The sequence below is a fragment of the Pomacea canaliculata genome, linkage group LG11 (assembly GCF_003073045.1).
Source record: "Pomacea canaliculata isolate SZHN2017 linkage group LG11, ASM307304v1, whole genome shotgun sequence".
In the NCBI taxonomy this organism is placed as follows: Eukaryota; Metazoa; Mollusca; class Gastropoda; order Architaenioglossa; family Ampullariidae; genus Pomacea; species Pomacea canaliculata.
The window spans coordinates 18,423,408-18,440,498 of record NC_037600.1 but is presented as its reverse complement, the minus strand read 5'-3'; the positions used below and the strand labels follow the sequence as shown (position 1 = coordinate 18,440,498).

The following is a 17,091-nucleotide window of genomic DNA, read 5'->3' as shown; positions in this document are numbered from 1 at the left end:
ATATAACTTTCACATTCTTTAAAAAGTCAACACAAGAGGTCAACAAAATGTAAAAGTGGGTCAAGTGTACAAAGGAGTGGTGAAGCCCAGAAAGGCCACCAAGAAACCAAAAACCAAGAGAAAACATTTACCAGGATATAAAATTTCTTAAATTTGATGGTAAAGTCCTATCCTCCTTAAAATTAAAAATGTAAAAAGTGCTGCCAATGGGACGGGAGCAGGAAGTTGGGTCAAAAGACCCTCAAGGTCCTGTCGAGATATCCGAGCAGAAGGAGGAAGATAGACACAGAAAATAGTGATAGTCTTGTCCAGGGTAACTCGGGCAGCAACAGCTTGAAGAGGAGTGGAAAGTGGTATCTGGCTAAACAAAAAGTGGGAGCAAATGAGAAGAGCAGCCCCACCTGAAGGGACGTCAGTCTGTGAGTCCTGACGTAAAACTCGATGGCCTTTGAAGGAAAAAGAGGGGGAAGGTAGGAGAAGAGTCTCCTGCAGTGCTATAATATCAGGAGAGAAACGAAATGCTAGGCATCGGAGTCCTTTAAAGTTGGCTTGGATCCCTCGACAGTTTCAATGAAGGATTGTAGACATAATTTATCTGTGAAGAAAAAGACGCAGTAACAGAAGAAAGAAAGAAGCACAGAATTATGCTGCCATCTTGTCTGCCTGAGCAGTGTTCACCCCCACGAGGTAAAAATCTTATCCAAAATCTTGTAACGAGTACCATCAAGATGTTTGATTAAAATTGAAAAAGCAGACATGATTCATCAACGTGTGTGCAAGCGACCTTCGATTTTTTTCTTTAGAGTTTTCACTTGAAAACACAAAGCAAACGTTGACAATATCGGCTGTGATCATGTTTAATGTCGACACTCTGAACCTTTCTTTCTCGATTGGACCCCCTTGGTGATTGAGTTTGACACCCCTGGACAGGAAATAGTGGGTGGGAGGGCTTGACCCTGACGTCACCTGTCGCTCACCTGACGGATTAGTGCCAACATCTCGCTAATTACGAGCGAGGGTGCTCACTGACTTGTCTTTCCTTTTGTTCTTTGATGTTTTCCGAAGTGGGCTTGAGGACAATGGTGTGGCACCTCCACCCTGCCTCCTCCTTGACCACGTGACGACGGACCGTACCCAAAGTGTCCTGCGGCGATTTGACAGGTTTCTCCATGTCACCAGGTACAGCTAATGCGATTGGTTCAAATTTGTTTTGTCATCTGGAAGGAAGGTTAGTCAACAGTCGTACAACTTCATAGCAGCTGACCACGTTGTCATATTCGCCATTTCTCTCACGACAGTGTCAGTACCTGGCTTCCGCACCAACAACTTGTTTGGAGTATTTCAAGTTTACTTCTCATACACGGTAAGCTTCTGTTTTCTTCTTATTTCTGTATGCACTTAGACAGCTTTGTTTGTTTGTGTTTGTGTGTGCGAACGCGTAGACACGCGCCTGCATGTGTAAGGTTTTAGTGTCAGTTGATGCCATGTCACGTGACAGCTGAACAATAGTTTCGAGACAACTTGGCCAGCGTGAGGTACCCGGCGAGCCGTGAGTAGCTTATTCAATTAATCCTCAGCGTTAAGATCCTGCTGCCGTCGCTGACTTGTTTGTTTGTGTGTTCCGTGTGTTTCGATTGTGACTTAAGTACCCGAATTTTTGTCTTCACTTTTATTTCTTTCTTTGCAGCAGAGGACTTTGAACATGGAAGCATCAGTGTCAACTGACTGCCCCATCTGTTTGGACATCTTGACGGAGCCCACGATTATCCCTTGTGGCCACGTGATCTGTCGCACGTGTCTTGTAGCGTGGCTACAGGCGCGACAAACGGTCACCAAATGCCCTTTGTGCCGTTACCCCATCCTGGGAGAAGACGAGACACCAGACGACTTTCAGATGAGACTGCTTGCTGTCACAGTGGCCAACGACTTGCCCACTCACCTGGTCGTCAAGGCAATCGCGCGCGGCAGGCATGACGTCACACCGGATACCTGCTCAGGGTGCGAGGGTCTCCTCTGCGAGTCGCACGACACCCGACACTTGCTCTGCCCAGGACCGCAAGATCCTCAGCAAATTTCTAACCGGCAGTTTCAAGCTCGAACCACCTTTCAAGTGCTGTTGGAGAAGTTGCAAAAGATGCGTGAACAGATGGCGGTGGTACGAGAGTCCTTCAAGACCATAAAGGAGAAACTTATTGGTCAGGTGCCCGAAAACGAGGCCACCGAGAATGAGGCTTTGTCCGTGGTGTGGGCCGGCGATTTAGAGAAGGAGGCTGGGCAACTGTGTACAATCCTCACAACACACCAGCATCTAATGGAGGGCCTGCAAGAAAGTCATCATGCTTTAGCGACCATCCTTATGAAGGATGCAATGGATCTGAGGGTGAAGGTGCTGACAAGAAAAGCGGAAAAATATCTTCATGCAAGTCGTCTCTGGAGTTTATTGTAGCAACCCTAGAGTTGAGCCGCCTGGATAGCTTGATGGAGGCAATGGATTTTAGGGTGGGGTGAACAGAAAATGGGAAAAATGTGTTAATGTTATCAATGGAGAGATGTGTAGCAACCCTACTGTTGAGCCCCTCCGACAGTTTGATGGAGGCAGTTTGGGATTGTCTGACCACAGGCCAACTCTATCACGTGTCACAAACCATGTCAATTTGTCTAGCATTCATTCGGTTTTTGCTCATTATGTAAATATTCTCATTGCGTATTGATATACTTTTGTTCATTGTAAATAAACAGAAAAAAGCGAATGTAACATTAACTCCATTTTTTTTAGTGTCAATGTGTGTCAGTGTGTGTGTATGTGTGTTTGTCAACATGTGTGCATGTGTGTACGACCTTACTGCGTCACAACTGGATCTTAGCCTCTTTACTGGAGTAACATGCACAAAAGTTTATTTAACATGAGTAAATAACTTTTTAGTATCACACATATAAATTGTGACAGCAACTAAACTATCATCTCCAAACATCTTAACTTCACTTCTTGTCCACGATGTTTGTTTCTTTCTTTACAATTCAATATTGTCATCTTCAAAATATGATCCTTGTGAACACACAGCGCTCCTAATACCTGGACTATTGTTGGTGGCAGTGTCGGAAATCGTCAACTGTCAGGTGTTCAGAGGTTCGGTCGCGATGTCGTTTATCTTGGCGAAGTGGAGGCCCTTTAAAAAGAGTTTCATCTTGGGGAAGAAGAAATTACGCGGGGCAAAGTTGGGCTATTTCAAAGATGTGAAAGAAATTAAATGTTTCATTTTCAGAAAAAAATTCTCACGGTCAGGGAAGTACGTGTGGCTCGATCGGTGCGTAGTCATACATTACCGTTGCTCCAGACAATCATGAATTGGTCCAGCTGACAAGCCACATCAGCAGGGTTTTATTTTTTTAAAACAAAATCCCGTGGAATACTTGAATGTAAGTGAAACGGATCGTACTGTTTATCTTACTTAGATCCCACTACACTGACCTTACATCCTCTATATAAAACCCCACAAAGCACGGAAATTTTATTCTAATATTCGTAAAGACCTATATATATAAACAAAATTGTTCACGCACACATTATGTTTTGAACGGTCGTCGTAGACTCTTGTGGTGATACAGACTGGCTCTCATCTTGGACAGCGACAGACAACCTCTGTCTCCGCCGCTAAAGAACGCTTGAGAGAGTTACATCCCTTACATCAGCTCGCTCTGGGAGTTCATTTTATGTTTAAATTGTCTAGCATTGTCAGTTTGTTCCAATTCTTTCTAATCAGCTGTTAGCAGCTAATGACATGGAAATGCAATGTTTCTTCTCAAAACGATTTGTCTCCAGGTACTCAGTGTACTTTCCACAGGCCGCTGCCACAGGTGGAGCAGGTGAGGCCAGACCTTGCGAGCGTGGACCAAGGTGTACTGGTTGCTGGGATCCAGTGAGAACATGTGATACCCAAGGATGAGGGACTGGCTAAACCGAGCACATATCACAAGTGGCAGAATGTCTACTTCTGCTTTCGTCAGCTGAACCTAAGTCAACAACAAAAACAACAAAAATCGAATACAGCCGATTTACGTTTTGTGAATTATAATTGCTATGTAAACATTAATGATAATTAGCAAACAAAGGCAGGCATCATTAAACAACGGAGATGCAAAACCCATAGATCTTAAGAGTAGCGTACCTGGGAAAGGTAACCTGCCAACACGTGACCAGCCATTTCATCGCAGTTGCATCCTTCAGGAGTTTTGAGTATCATGTAAGCCATTGCTATGGCAACCTCAAAGACATACAAAGATTTTGTTGAGTCGCCAAAATCCAGCAGGCCGCACACGTGGGTTTCTGATGGCAATTCTCGTGTTGTGCGGACTAGTATGTTGTAGTCATTGAAATCGCTGTGAATTATCCCTGTAGGACCAAGAATGCAACTCGTACAGACAGTTGTTACCAAAGTTCATACGCTCGCAGTGTTATACAAAAGTCACTTAGATATTTGAAAAAAAAAAAAAAAATAGAAATCGAGATTTACTAGCAAATGGCAGACCCCCACCCTTGAATTCCAGAGGAACTTTCACTCTTGGGGTCGTAGTTATGAAGCGGATGTGCTGCTTAGTTTATTCTGCCTCCTCACAAGGCACAGTAAGCGGGATGTAGCTTCCAGTGCAGTTCGTGCATTATGAGTATGTTTTACCCCACCTAAGGCAAAAAATGAAAAATGATCAACTGGTCTGATTCAGACAGATGATGATAGTTGTCTGATGTCTGGGATGATCTGAGCGAAGCCTTAATGATGGTCTTCATCTGGGTTGGGAGACCTTGTTCTCATCCTGCCTGACTTCAGCCCCAAGTTTTTCTGTCAACCTGCTCATTACTTTCCGTACAACAGTGGTAGGGAATATCCACTGAACTATCGTTTTTAGACATTTGACAATGATATTTCTCCGTGTTGTGAACGGCAACACTTGTCATTGCTTCAACATTAACCTTGTTAGACATGGTAATCTTTAATGGTAGAGTTCTAGTCACATTGCAAGGTGTACTTTTTCACACAAACACCCACACACGCATAATACAAATCTCCACTTTCTTTTTTTCATCTTTTCGTTATAAGGAAAAGTGACTGACCAGACTGAAACCTTGCTTCTTGTTGCAAGACTTGCACATTAAAGGCACTGATAACTTCTGATAAAATGTCCATCTTATCCGTGTCCTTCACAAATTGTGTCATGTGCAGTAGGTGGGGCACATTCGCAAGGTTCCACTTCACCAGCAGTTCTGGAATGGTTCTTGTGTCAAAATCCTGCAATTAAAGACAACGGTTACAAGCCATATTAATTTTATTAAATGCTTCAAGCGAAATTTCAAAAAAAAAAAACAACCCAAATCATTGCGAACTCTGTTTCTGAACATGCGCTGACCACACTTTAAAAGCAGATAATAATAGCCTTTAGCTCACCTTCAAAGCTTTGTCAAGCAGCCCTGCATATTGACCAACTTCAAAGCAGAGATCAGCTGTCAATGTTTGCGAAGCCAGAGTTTCTCCGGGAAGATAATCAAACAACCGCACTAAGTATGTGTCCACTTCTCTCGTCGTATCTAAAACAGTCATCACAACCACAGTCATGTCAGTTGTATGTTTTATTTATTATGCTTAGGCTTAAAAGTCCATGCTTTTTATCCATGCCATTTCATTTTTCTAATTATTATTTAATTTCTTCAAATAATTTGAGCTTTTAATATATAGTTAGGTTACATTTGGCCACGCGTCCCCTCTATCGTCAAAATTCAGTAGCTGAATGACTGATTGGCTGGAACCAGAGGAACACAAATAACCTTGTGTAATAGTCAGAGAGTGGCATATTGTTTAATAGTCAGATAGCTTATGGCACCTTGTATAATAGTCAGGTAGTGGCATATTGTTTAATAGTCAGATATAATAGTCAGATGGTGGTATCTTGTATAATAGTCAAATAGCTTGTGGCACCTTGTATAATAGTCAGATAGCTAGAAGCATCTTGTGTTATAGTCACAAAGTGGCATCTTGTATAAAAGTCAGATAGTTAGTGGCATCTTGTGTAATAGTGAGGTAGATAGTGGCACCTTGTGTAATAGATATGAATTAATAACCTGAGGCTTTCAGAGATTGTCCTTCTCTTTCTAAAACTTCCAGACTGTAGAGTTGTCCTTTGGTGGTTGGCACTGGACGTGGTGTAGGAAATCCTCGCTGACATGCGTGAAGAATGACATCAGTTTTTACTTCTGCCACGAAGAGAAACAGGTCTTATTGAAACATCCTCTGAATTATTAATGTATTTTTCATAATTAGAATACACACATGTTGAGAGATAACTGTGACTTATAAAAGCGTATCTCCCAGGTTAACAAAGACAAGTTATACTTAGTTTGGAGTGTTTAGCCAGTAATGAGCAATTCTTCATTCAATGTCTCTTTTTTTACATTTATGGGGAAAGACTCCCAGGTGTTACCAGTCAAACAGTATTGTGACAGAAGTAAAGAAAAACTGTCAGATATCAATCATCAGTTGTCATCAGTTCTTTACTTTGTCATCATACAAGTAAAATATTACAAACTTGTCAACTCTGGTTTTCTGGAGTCCAGTGAGTTTAAAACTTTCAGGACGTAGCCATGAGGACAGAGTTGGTCAAGATGTTTGTTGTCGTAGTCGCTGTCCACAGTGATGTGAAAGTTGCGGTCGTCGTAGCTGTCCAGCTCATCGCAGCTGATGACGTGGAGGCCGTAGACCTGCTGCACGAGCTGACAGACGGACTGTGGCGACAGGTCGGGACGGAAAAGTGTCCCTCGACAACTGTCATCACTGAACATGGCTTTGACTTCAGAAGACTTTTCTGAAAATAGAGAGAAGTTAAGAGAAGTTAAGCATTTAAATTAAATAAAATAAGTATTACGGGAAATTTGTTTAGTAGGATCTGATACTAGAGTATTTTTTTTATAAATATGTTCTAGTACATCTGCACACTCACCTGTCTATCAAATTAAGTAGTGAATTGCAGATGATGCTGACAATGAGGAGGAGGATGGTAATGATGAAGATGTTATGTTGGGTAATGTTCCATTGATAACATGGACTATTTGTGTATTATAGAAGCTTGCAGACTTGAAGCATTCTCGTCTACATCTTGTTGTCTGTTGCCCGTAAACATGCAATGCTTCTTCATCCAATATGGCGCATTATCTAGCATCATCCAACAGAGCGTAGCTTACGAGCAACATTGTCAGATATTACCATTTGAACACAGTACTGAGTGTTGTCAGTAAATATATCTGTGGTTTACAGTGTCAACACTGTTGTTATGCGACTGGCGGCGAATTTAACGTTTCTGACACAACAGAACGCCATTGATTTTTTTATTATTATTATTATTATTTTTTTTAATTTACAAGAAACCTTCTTCAGTCTCTTGAGATCAAAGATGTGGTCACTGAAATGGTTTCGGCAGTCAGATTGCTTGCTAGCGCCTGGATATGATGTGGCGGGGTAGGGGATGCCACCACCTTCGTCATTATGAGATGTCAGAAGCGCCTTTCTTTCTCAGACCTCCGCGCAAATTGCAGGCGTCTTGTCATATCAATGCACTTGTCTCTCGCAGAACTGGAAACCACTATTTGATTACTGCTGCTGTGGCACAGCCAGGGATGATGCGAAATCACCATTTGATTACAGCAAGGTATGGAGGAGAGGGGGACACAATGAAAAACTAGCTGCAGCATGTTTTCAATATGGCCGTCAAGATTACAGGTTGCGAGTTCACTTGGGTAGCTCCTCTTCACGCTCTGCTTGTTCATAAGAAGGCTTCACAGATTCTCTGTGACATATCTCATCCAGCTGATTCCACTCGAAGCCTCTTTCCTGTGGAAATCACTGGTGGGTGTTGAAAACTAGAAAATGTCCCTAAAATTCTACTGTCTCTAGTCTTCATCCTCCCCGCTACAGTAGCTGTCTGTTAGTAATGTTGACTTTGTTTAACCTGGCAAAAATAAACTCGCGTGCTGACTGTTTCATAAATCCTCCTCCTCCTCCTCCTCCTCATCATCATCATCATCATCATCATCATCATCATGACGGCGACAATGTAAACATACCACACAGGGTGTTGTCTGCCATCTCTTACATTACTCATAACTCTGACCACATTAGAAATAAATTATATTGAGTACTTACATTATTTTATGGTCGGTTCCGGGGATTTGATTTTGCGGTCCGTTTGCTGTATAAGTATAACTCAAGTCTCTGACACAATCTACATGCTACCTGTAGGCCCATCAAGCCTTCTACACGAGTTACTACAATGGCCAAGCCTCGAGATTAATTAACCTTTTAAACTCCACTGTAACGACTGTGGGTGTAGCCTCGTGGAGCTGCTACAACCCTCGACAGTTCATAGACTTGCACCTAAGACATTGGCATCACGATTTACCTGTGGATACGTAGTCAGGCCCGACCCCTTACCTCGCAAACACTGTCCTGTGGGTGTAGGACACGTGCAGTTCAGGTCAACGACACTAAACGATCACGTGACAGCTTTCTCGCACTCGAGATAACAAATTCTGTCAGTTTTGTGCGGCGGACATAACATTATGACCGTTCATGAAACAAAAGTCAAAAAGATATGAATTTAAAAAAATAGCCTTTGTGCCCCTCAAATTAACCTTTAGAGGACACCACGTGACCGGAGCGAGAAGTTAAAAGCAACGATTTACGTATTAGCACATCCATTACACATCTATACTTCTCGTGAAGGGACATAACATCACAGAGAGAAGGAGAGGGGAAGAAAAGGAAGAGAATGTTGGTGGACCCACTCACTACCCACACAGTGCAGCCAACAGGTTAACCGGAGTCATGTTTATAAGCTCAGATAAGCAGTAGTAGATACAATACTGTCCTGAGGGCGAACACAATGTGCTCCAACACTGCAGCTGGCCTTCCTTCGCTTGCTGCTGTTATCAGTATCTGGTTTTGTTGTTCTTCTTCTTTCCTTCTTTCTTTCTTTCTTTCTGTCTGTCTATCTATCTTCCTTCCTTCCTTCCTTCCTTCCTTCCTTCCTTCCTTCCTTCCTTCCTTCCTTCTTTTCTTCTTTACCAAGTCTTCGGCTTGGTGTCATGTTGGAGGACATGACGGGACCACAATTTAGCTTCTGTCTATTGACAGTAGCAAGCACAGACTCCATCGGACCCACTAAGCAGATGACTAGGCAGCGGACGAACTCGTTCGTCTTCTGCTCCCTGTAGGAGGTCCGATTTCGTGAGCAAGGTCCACCTATCACAGAAGTACAAACTCAACAAGACACTTGTAAACCTTAAAGTTGGAGCATAAGCTGTCACTTCTATTCTCCACGGTAGCAGAATTATTTGCAACCAAATAACTATTTAAAATAATCACCACTTAAAATATTTAACCACTTGAAGAATGATATTCTGGACGAAAGGCTGTTTACCTTGAAGAGGGCCTTATTTACGGGGGCAAAGGTCATAGATGAGTCCACAACTCAGCGTGGGTTCAAAAGTCTAGAACCTGTGGGTCGTTGTTGAATAAACCAGGCTCTCATCTCTTCTGGAAAGCTGCTGGAAGGCCAGGATGAGTTGTCAACCATCAGACCTCGGAGTAATAACTTTCTGCTTTTAAGCTGGGTGCGTGTAAGGAACCTCAGCTTTAATGTTAATGAAATGCACGGACACACACACACACACACACACACACACACACACACACACACACACACACACACACACACACACACACACACACACACACAAATGCACACATGCACTAAAATATCGAAGCTGCAAAAACCCATTTTTGAGGAATATTGAATAATTGACTTTGAGTTTTATATCAAAATGGCCCTGTTTCCTTTATTTACATTTATAGCCTTTTAATATATAAAAACACAGACAATATATGAAACAAAAATGCATGTGCCAAAAGCTCCTGGAAGAAAAGTGGCTTTGTGTGGCATGCCGAGTCTCAGAAGCTAAAAAGATCACAAAAAACTGGGGACTGAAAGGTGTACACGCAAAAGCTGTTTTACTACATCCGTGCTATTTTTTTCTGATGATTGTGGAGCTAGGGAGACGGAGGGACCCCAACAGTGAACTAAAAACCTCCAGTAAAAGGATTAGAAAGGTCAGGCAGTCTCTGGAATAAAAGTTGAGCAAAAAATAAAAATAAAACACAAATCAAAGCAATAGGGAATTGATAAGACTGCGCGAGTGGTGGTCGAGTGCAACACCAGGTCGCGCTATCAAGACGAAGACACGAAGAATCACTCGACACTCCAACAGAAATGCGACCTTTTAAAGACCAGAGGAGTGGGTGTGTGACAACCAACTTCAATCTCACATCGAACTTGTCGCAAAAGCTCGAGCTGAAAACATTTGGGGTTTGGTGTGTGATGATGGGTGGACTTGTGCATTGATGATCTCCGTGTGTGTGTGTGTGTTTTAGAGAGTGTGAACGCGTATACTGTGTGTATGCATGTGTGTAATTACATTTCAGCTTCCATTTCGTTAAAGCTGTGGACTCTAAATTATTTTTAAGAGCTTGTCAGAAACTTGCAATATTTGCCTGATATACATAAAACATTTTCTATGGCCGTTCACAATTTCTCATAAAACACAAATCTGAACTAATTTTGTCCATAATTACCCCAAAAGCGATATATATATATATGTCATTATTCCTAAACAATATTCATATTTTGTGTAAATTGTTACATTTTAAGATCCGTTTTCACGAAAACTCAAATTTCTGTTCTAGAGTACTGAAATGGAATCCCAAAACAAAATAAAGGTGAATGAAAGAAATCTAGCACGGAATACTATATGCCATTTTAATTTCATTTATTTCTTCGCTACAGGCCCTGTGGGTGCTTTCTTGCAAAAACAAAAACAACAACAAAAAACAAACACAAAAACCCGTAAATAAATTCACTACTTAAACACAGACATGAAGCAGAGACGCAGAGATGCAATGGGCGAGCAAGCCGGGAAAGGGACTGGGGTGGGGTGGAAATTCCCCCGGTCCCCCCCAACATCTACCCCTCCTCCTCTTCTGCTCGCCACTTCGGTGCTCACACGTCTTGGCGAGGCTTTTTACCTTCTATTACCTCACTTTACTGGCCTCCCCCCCACTCCAGCTGTGTCCTCCCACCCTTTTAGGTTTTATCCCAGTGCGGTCAGGAGGGCGCTGTGGCAGGCCTGGGGCGTCCCCACACGCAATCGTCTTGGTCGCAGCCGGCCAACTGTTTCCGGGGCACAAAATATTTTTGTAGGACCACATTTCCTTGCCCGCGGATCTCGGCGACTAGAAAAGCAGCGCTGAGACCAGCTTCCGGTGCCAGATTCCAGCAGAAAGCTCCAGAGGAGACTGCGGCGGCTGTTGGATTTCGTCAGGCAAGTTGAAAAATGGAAATGGAAACTCTGTGTGTGTGCGGGTGTGTGTGCGGGTGTGTGTGTGAGCTGTTGCGTGCGCGCGCGCGTGTGTGTGTGTGTGCTAGAGAGAGACCACAACCCCTATCAGCTCGCGGAATCTTTCTGCGACCTTAAAGCTAACAAGGCAAGAAGCATGCATACATAAATTCTTCGTAAATCAGTTGTCTTGGAATAATATTGCCTGTTATGCTTGGCTGTTGCCCTTTGCAGAGTAGTGCGCAGGCGGCGTGGCGTAACCTGACTGGTCGTCACAGGGTGTCATGTGACATTCAAAGTCGTTCCCATGAACGTGCGCGCGTGTTCGTGCGCGTGTTTTTTTTTTTTTTTGTTTTTTTTTCTTTTTCACTCATTCTATTGAACGCTATTCAATTAATCTCAGACACGCAGCAGTGAAAGATTTATGATTGGCGATCCATTTCTCACGCATCATCTCTCACATCATGTCACCGTCTTTCTCTCGCTAAATGATTGAGGGATTCGGCTTTGGCTGCGAACACGACGAAGCTTGTAAGCCAGCGCCATGTTGGCAGTATGCTGATGATGGTGATGATGATCATGATGCACACAAGCTCGCAGAAAATAGAGGAAAGCTCAAAGGGCAGAGTTCAGCGCGGATAAGTGAGGGCATGAGGGGACTAGTTCTTGTTCTGTTTGTTTGTTTGTTTTGTTTATTTTGTTTTGCTTATTTTTTGTAATGCTCTTGCCATTTCATCGTGTTTGGTGTCTGCTGGCTGCTGTTGATCCGTTATTTAAGCTGCGTTCGTTTCCAATGTTCTGGACTGTCTTCCTGTATCTGTGCCCCATTGTTGTCTTCTTTATCGTCTAACGGTTTCAAACGCCGTATCGTCGCCATCTCAATTCCAGTTTGATGTTTGCTGGATTAATTCTCCACTCTTTTGCAGTTGTTCAACACTCTTTGATCTTGGATCCATTTTCCTCGCAACATTTTCCCTGTTGCTTTAGATTGTGGAACTACGTGAGTCCACAAGCATGGACTTGCCCTCTGACCTCTTGTCTACAACCCTGCCTCTTTCTTTATTTATTTTCTTCATTGTCACCGTGTTGATGTGACAGTCACGTGTGTGCCCTAAACGGACAACCATGTGTTGTTAATGTTACCACCATCCTTGCTATTACCACGGATACTACTACAACTACAAACCACAGCTGCAAGTCAACAGACTGTCAAAGAAAGAGAAAGCTAGAAACGAATAGTTTGTTAGTGGAGCTGCATCTATCTGATGGTGCTCGCCTTCTTCTTCACATCAAAGCACTACCACCTCCTTGTTTGTATATCATTTATTACAATATTAATAGTAGGGGCTGGCTGTCATTGGACTAGACCTCACGGCCTGATTAATTAACTTAAAATCACTAGAATATTGTCTGGGTCTGAGTTTTAAGCAGATTGCAATAAATTTTCTTAACCACCGAAACTGTAAACACTTCAACAAATTTGGGACTGTTATCTAAAATGTTTCTGAAGCTGTTCACATTTGGTTTGTATTTAAAGTTAGTCGGCAGTGAGCTCCACATTATGTCTATGTGTTTGTTAGCGCGTTTTGCAAAGCTCTTTGAGCTAGTCTTTGGGTGTAGAGTAAATAAAGTGCTATATAAATTCACATTATTATTCATACTAGCTTAGGGTGTAGGGTATGTAAGTAATAATATATAAAATAGCAGTGTTCTATAGCAGCAGGATGACTGTGGACATTCCGTATCAGGACATCCTGTGGACATCCTGTGGACATCCTATATGTGTCAGTCAGTGTCTGTGGATGTCTGTGGATGAGTGTGAACATAATTTGCGTTGTCAGTGACAAGTGACTGTCAGCCACAGTCGTGTGCCTGCGGAAATCATGCGGAAATTCTAATCTTGCAGGATTTGAAAACAAATCGAGCAACTGACCTTACTCTTCCCATTGAAGTCAATCAGGTTTCTATAGTGTCTATTCCTCCCTCTACCATCATGCAATCAGCAATTGAAGGACTGATTAAATTTCATATTCTTCACCTACAATATTCTATACTCAAGGGACTGCTGCTGCTGATGATAGTGATGATAAAAGAAGAGAAGGAAAGAAGAGACAGACGGAGAAAGAGACCCTTTTCTACCCCCTTTTGCACTCATTTCCCTTTCTTCTGTCTTTTGACTTGAGAGAGTAATACTGTTCGCCTATCTATTTGCGAGAAATGCTGTTTGTCTATCAAAGGCTGGGCGCCTTGTCTCCAGGGGACGAGGTCCTGAAGGCCTTCTGCCACTCGCACGCCAGCCCCAGCTTTACTTGTCCATCGCGGCTACTCCCCCCGTCTGCCACTCACCACTCACCATGTGGCTGCTGCTGAAGAAACTTCTAGACGGGGGTACAGCTCCTGCAAGAGGACTGATGGAGGGCGACGATGCTGGAAACTCACATCTCATTATGTTCATGTAACTCTGACCCTTGAGTCAGATGAATGTTATGTTCATTTAGTCCCTGGAGTCAGATGAACATTTTGTAATTTGTTTATAATTATTTTCATCGCCGCCCCTGTTACTTTTAAAGTCACTGTTGACCTGATGTCGTGTCACGTGGTACTCGCATCCTCGCTTGCTTCTTTCAAGCAGTGTTGACAATCTTCGTTGTTTCGTGTGACTTGATCATTTCTTTGAAAACCTCAGAGCGATTTACAATATCGTATGAAGTCCGAACAAATGGACGATTAAGATCTTCGTGGATGTTTACATTAATCTGTTTTAGTTAATACTTGTTTACTACACGACAGTTCCTGCTGACATCGCGAATCCCTGCTTTTCTCTCTTCTTTCCTAGTCCACCAGCCTCCTAGCTGTCATAGTCATGGCTAGTCTCTCTTCCCCTGCACACAGAAAGCTCACAGGTAATTAGCTTCGTCCCTCTGAGGACATATTCGTCATTCACAGTCTCTTTGACATGGGAAGAGAATTCTCCCACACAATCTACTCTCTGTGGTGAGGTTTGCCTGCTGCAGCATCGCCGACCTGAGTGCAACCTCCACTCACCGAGATGGCTGTTGGTGCTGCTGTTGGTGCTGCTGTGGCTGGTGTCTGTAATAAATGAGAGAGTAGCATGTTTGTAGTTTCCGCTCCTACCTTGAGCACGTGATTGATGGCCATCTCCAGTTCCAGTCATAAACATCTAGAAGGATTGTGTTCCAGACAGATTTGTCATTAAACCTTGGTGGCCTGTCATTTCAGGAAATCTGAAGCTTTATCACCAGGAGTGGGTATGGGTGACTTGATCTTCAGGACTCAACAGCCGTTAGTGTAAAATGTTATCGGCCTGCCAGACAGCCGGCCGTCAAACTTACTCCGAGGACAGCTTCTAGTGGATTTGGGGAGAATCACAGGTCTCATCCATGAGCAGGGTCGGCACAGGCAGGTGTTCAGTCGACCTAGCTGAAGTCTGTAACGGGTAGACCTCAGCTAAAGACCCGCCATGATCCCAGAAGTCACGTGATCATCTGCCAGTGGTCAAAGATGTTCCAAGGGCTATCAGCCCTAGGGGCAAGTGGAGCGAAGGGGATCGTCTTTCCCACCGAACCCACCTTCACCTTCAAATATTTTTTACCAACCTCAATTAAAATACTTGCTCATTTCTCAGAAACTAAATGAAATAGGATTGAGCGAGCGCTCGTTATCAATTTTAAAATAAGTTCACATTGAGTAGGAAGAAAAGAAAAGGAAAACTGCAAATACTTGAACATAATGAAATGCGAAATCTGTTATACAAACATCTTATATCGAAGAAATGGCAAAATCCTTCGGTACACCAGTGATGTGATGGCTAAATGATGGTCTGCCAGTCTCCATCTCTCTCTCTCGCTGCCTTCCCCAACATTCTATGGAATCAGGTAGTATTGCCGCCTGCTGGGTCAACTGGGGAAAGTTTGCTGCTCTATGTCATGAAAACACACACAAACACAAACATACAAATATATTCATGTGAACACAAATATACACATATGCATATAACGTAAACACACACATTCACACAAACCTGCATGTCTAAACATAAATACACATAAACATACATTTAAATAATGAATTCACAAGAGTGAGTACACAAATACACATAAGTACACACAGGCATATTAACACACACATAAATCATGCATACATACAAGTGAATATTAACATCCACCACAACTTTGAAGCACAGACCACACCCATACACAAACCACAAACAACCAAACACATAAACATACAGACACAACAACAACACACACACACACACAAACCACAGACTTACATGCATAAACACAAACTATAAACATACACATAAACACAAACCACTATTTTCCACATACACATATATATCACATAGATATAACTCACAGAGTTACATGCATACATAAACACAAACCACTAATCTATATAAATACATAAATACATACACAAACTACAAACATGTCTACATATATAAACACAAACATACATATACACATTTATGCAACACAATAACACAAACAAAAGCAAGCATGCATGCATGCATTCACAAGACCAGAAAACTAGCACAATTATGTATACACTAACATCAATGTACACGCAAATATATTGACATATATACATATATATTGACACAAAGTCTCACATATAAACACAATCATAAATGCTCACAATACAAGACTACATATTTGCATACATATACATACACACTCAAATGCAAACATTTACACATAGTCATACATACATGCACAGGCACACATACAAACACATAAATTACACAAAACATTAACCTACACAAATACACAAACATAAACAAACACTCATATACAAAGATCCACACACTCATGCACATATTAAACACAAGCGAAAACTCACAGCACAGTAGAATCTGTAAATTAAAAAAAAAATTGTTTGATTAGTTTGATTACAAGCCGCATACTTTCGGGGAGTAACACTTGTCAGGTAACTTGCTAATGGAATTTCATTTCGAAAGTGCATGGCTGATTTTTCGGTTTTCATGATCGCGGCCTGAACAACATGGAGTATGAGGCGTGGATGGCATGAAGGACAGCCTGCAAGCAGCATTCGCATGATCACACAAGCATCAAAACCTCACTAACTTCCTTCAGTGCAAACCTCCTGCACTCCTGTCCAGACAGCTGCCTCAGCACCGCACTTTGCAACTAAAACACGGGATGTGACAAGATGGAGGAGAAACTGGAGAGCGGGTGGAGATAGGATTTAGTGGCGAGCCGCCACAAACATTAGTTTCTCGTTTGGAAGTTGACCCATATTGAACACCCTGTCTGCCCATCGAATGGGGTCCTTCACATGGCTTCTCTATGTCGTCTGCTTCATTAGCGAAATATTGGATTGGAGAAAGGTCGTGAGCACTATACTACACAGTTCTTCTGCTTTGTCATGATTTTTTTTTTCAAGTCTGAGGTTGCACATGCTGTTTAAATGTCACAGTTCCCTGTAAAAGTTTAGAGACTATTTTCTAAGCTTGATCTGATGTGATCTTTCCCTTCTGCGTGCAGGCTGCTCAAATAAACCGAGCTCAGGAGTGGTGCCAGTCGATACACCAGGATGCTCCCAAGTCCTCTCGTTTGTCCATGGACTTGCACGGAGGTGTAACACTATCTCCACACCCTGGCCTTTCATACTGC

At 42.5% G+C, this 17,091-nt stretch overlaps 1 protein-coding gene across 1 annotated transcript; it reads right to left on the bottom strand.

Moving 5' to 3' along the window:
- Positions 1-3,497: 3,497 nt before the first annotated feature.
- LOC112576306 (hydroxylysine kinase-like) lies at positions 3,498-8,493 on the bottom strand. Its single transcript, XM_025258662.1, has 7 exons — positions 8,184-8,493; positions 6,574-6,849; positions 6,110-6,241; positions 5,439-5,578; positions 5,108-5,282; positions 4,167-4,390; positions 3,498-4,011 (listed from the first exon to the last, which is right to left on the bottom strand). The coding sequence occupies exons 2-7, from the start codon at positions 6,824-6,826 to the stop codon at positions 3,772-3,774; spliced, it is 1,164 nt and encodes a 387-aa protein (XP_025114447.1). The 5' UTR covers positions 6,827-6,849; positions 8,184-8,493; the 3' UTR covers positions 3,498-3,771.
- Between the last annotated feature and the right edge of the window lie 8,598 nt (positions 8,494-17,091).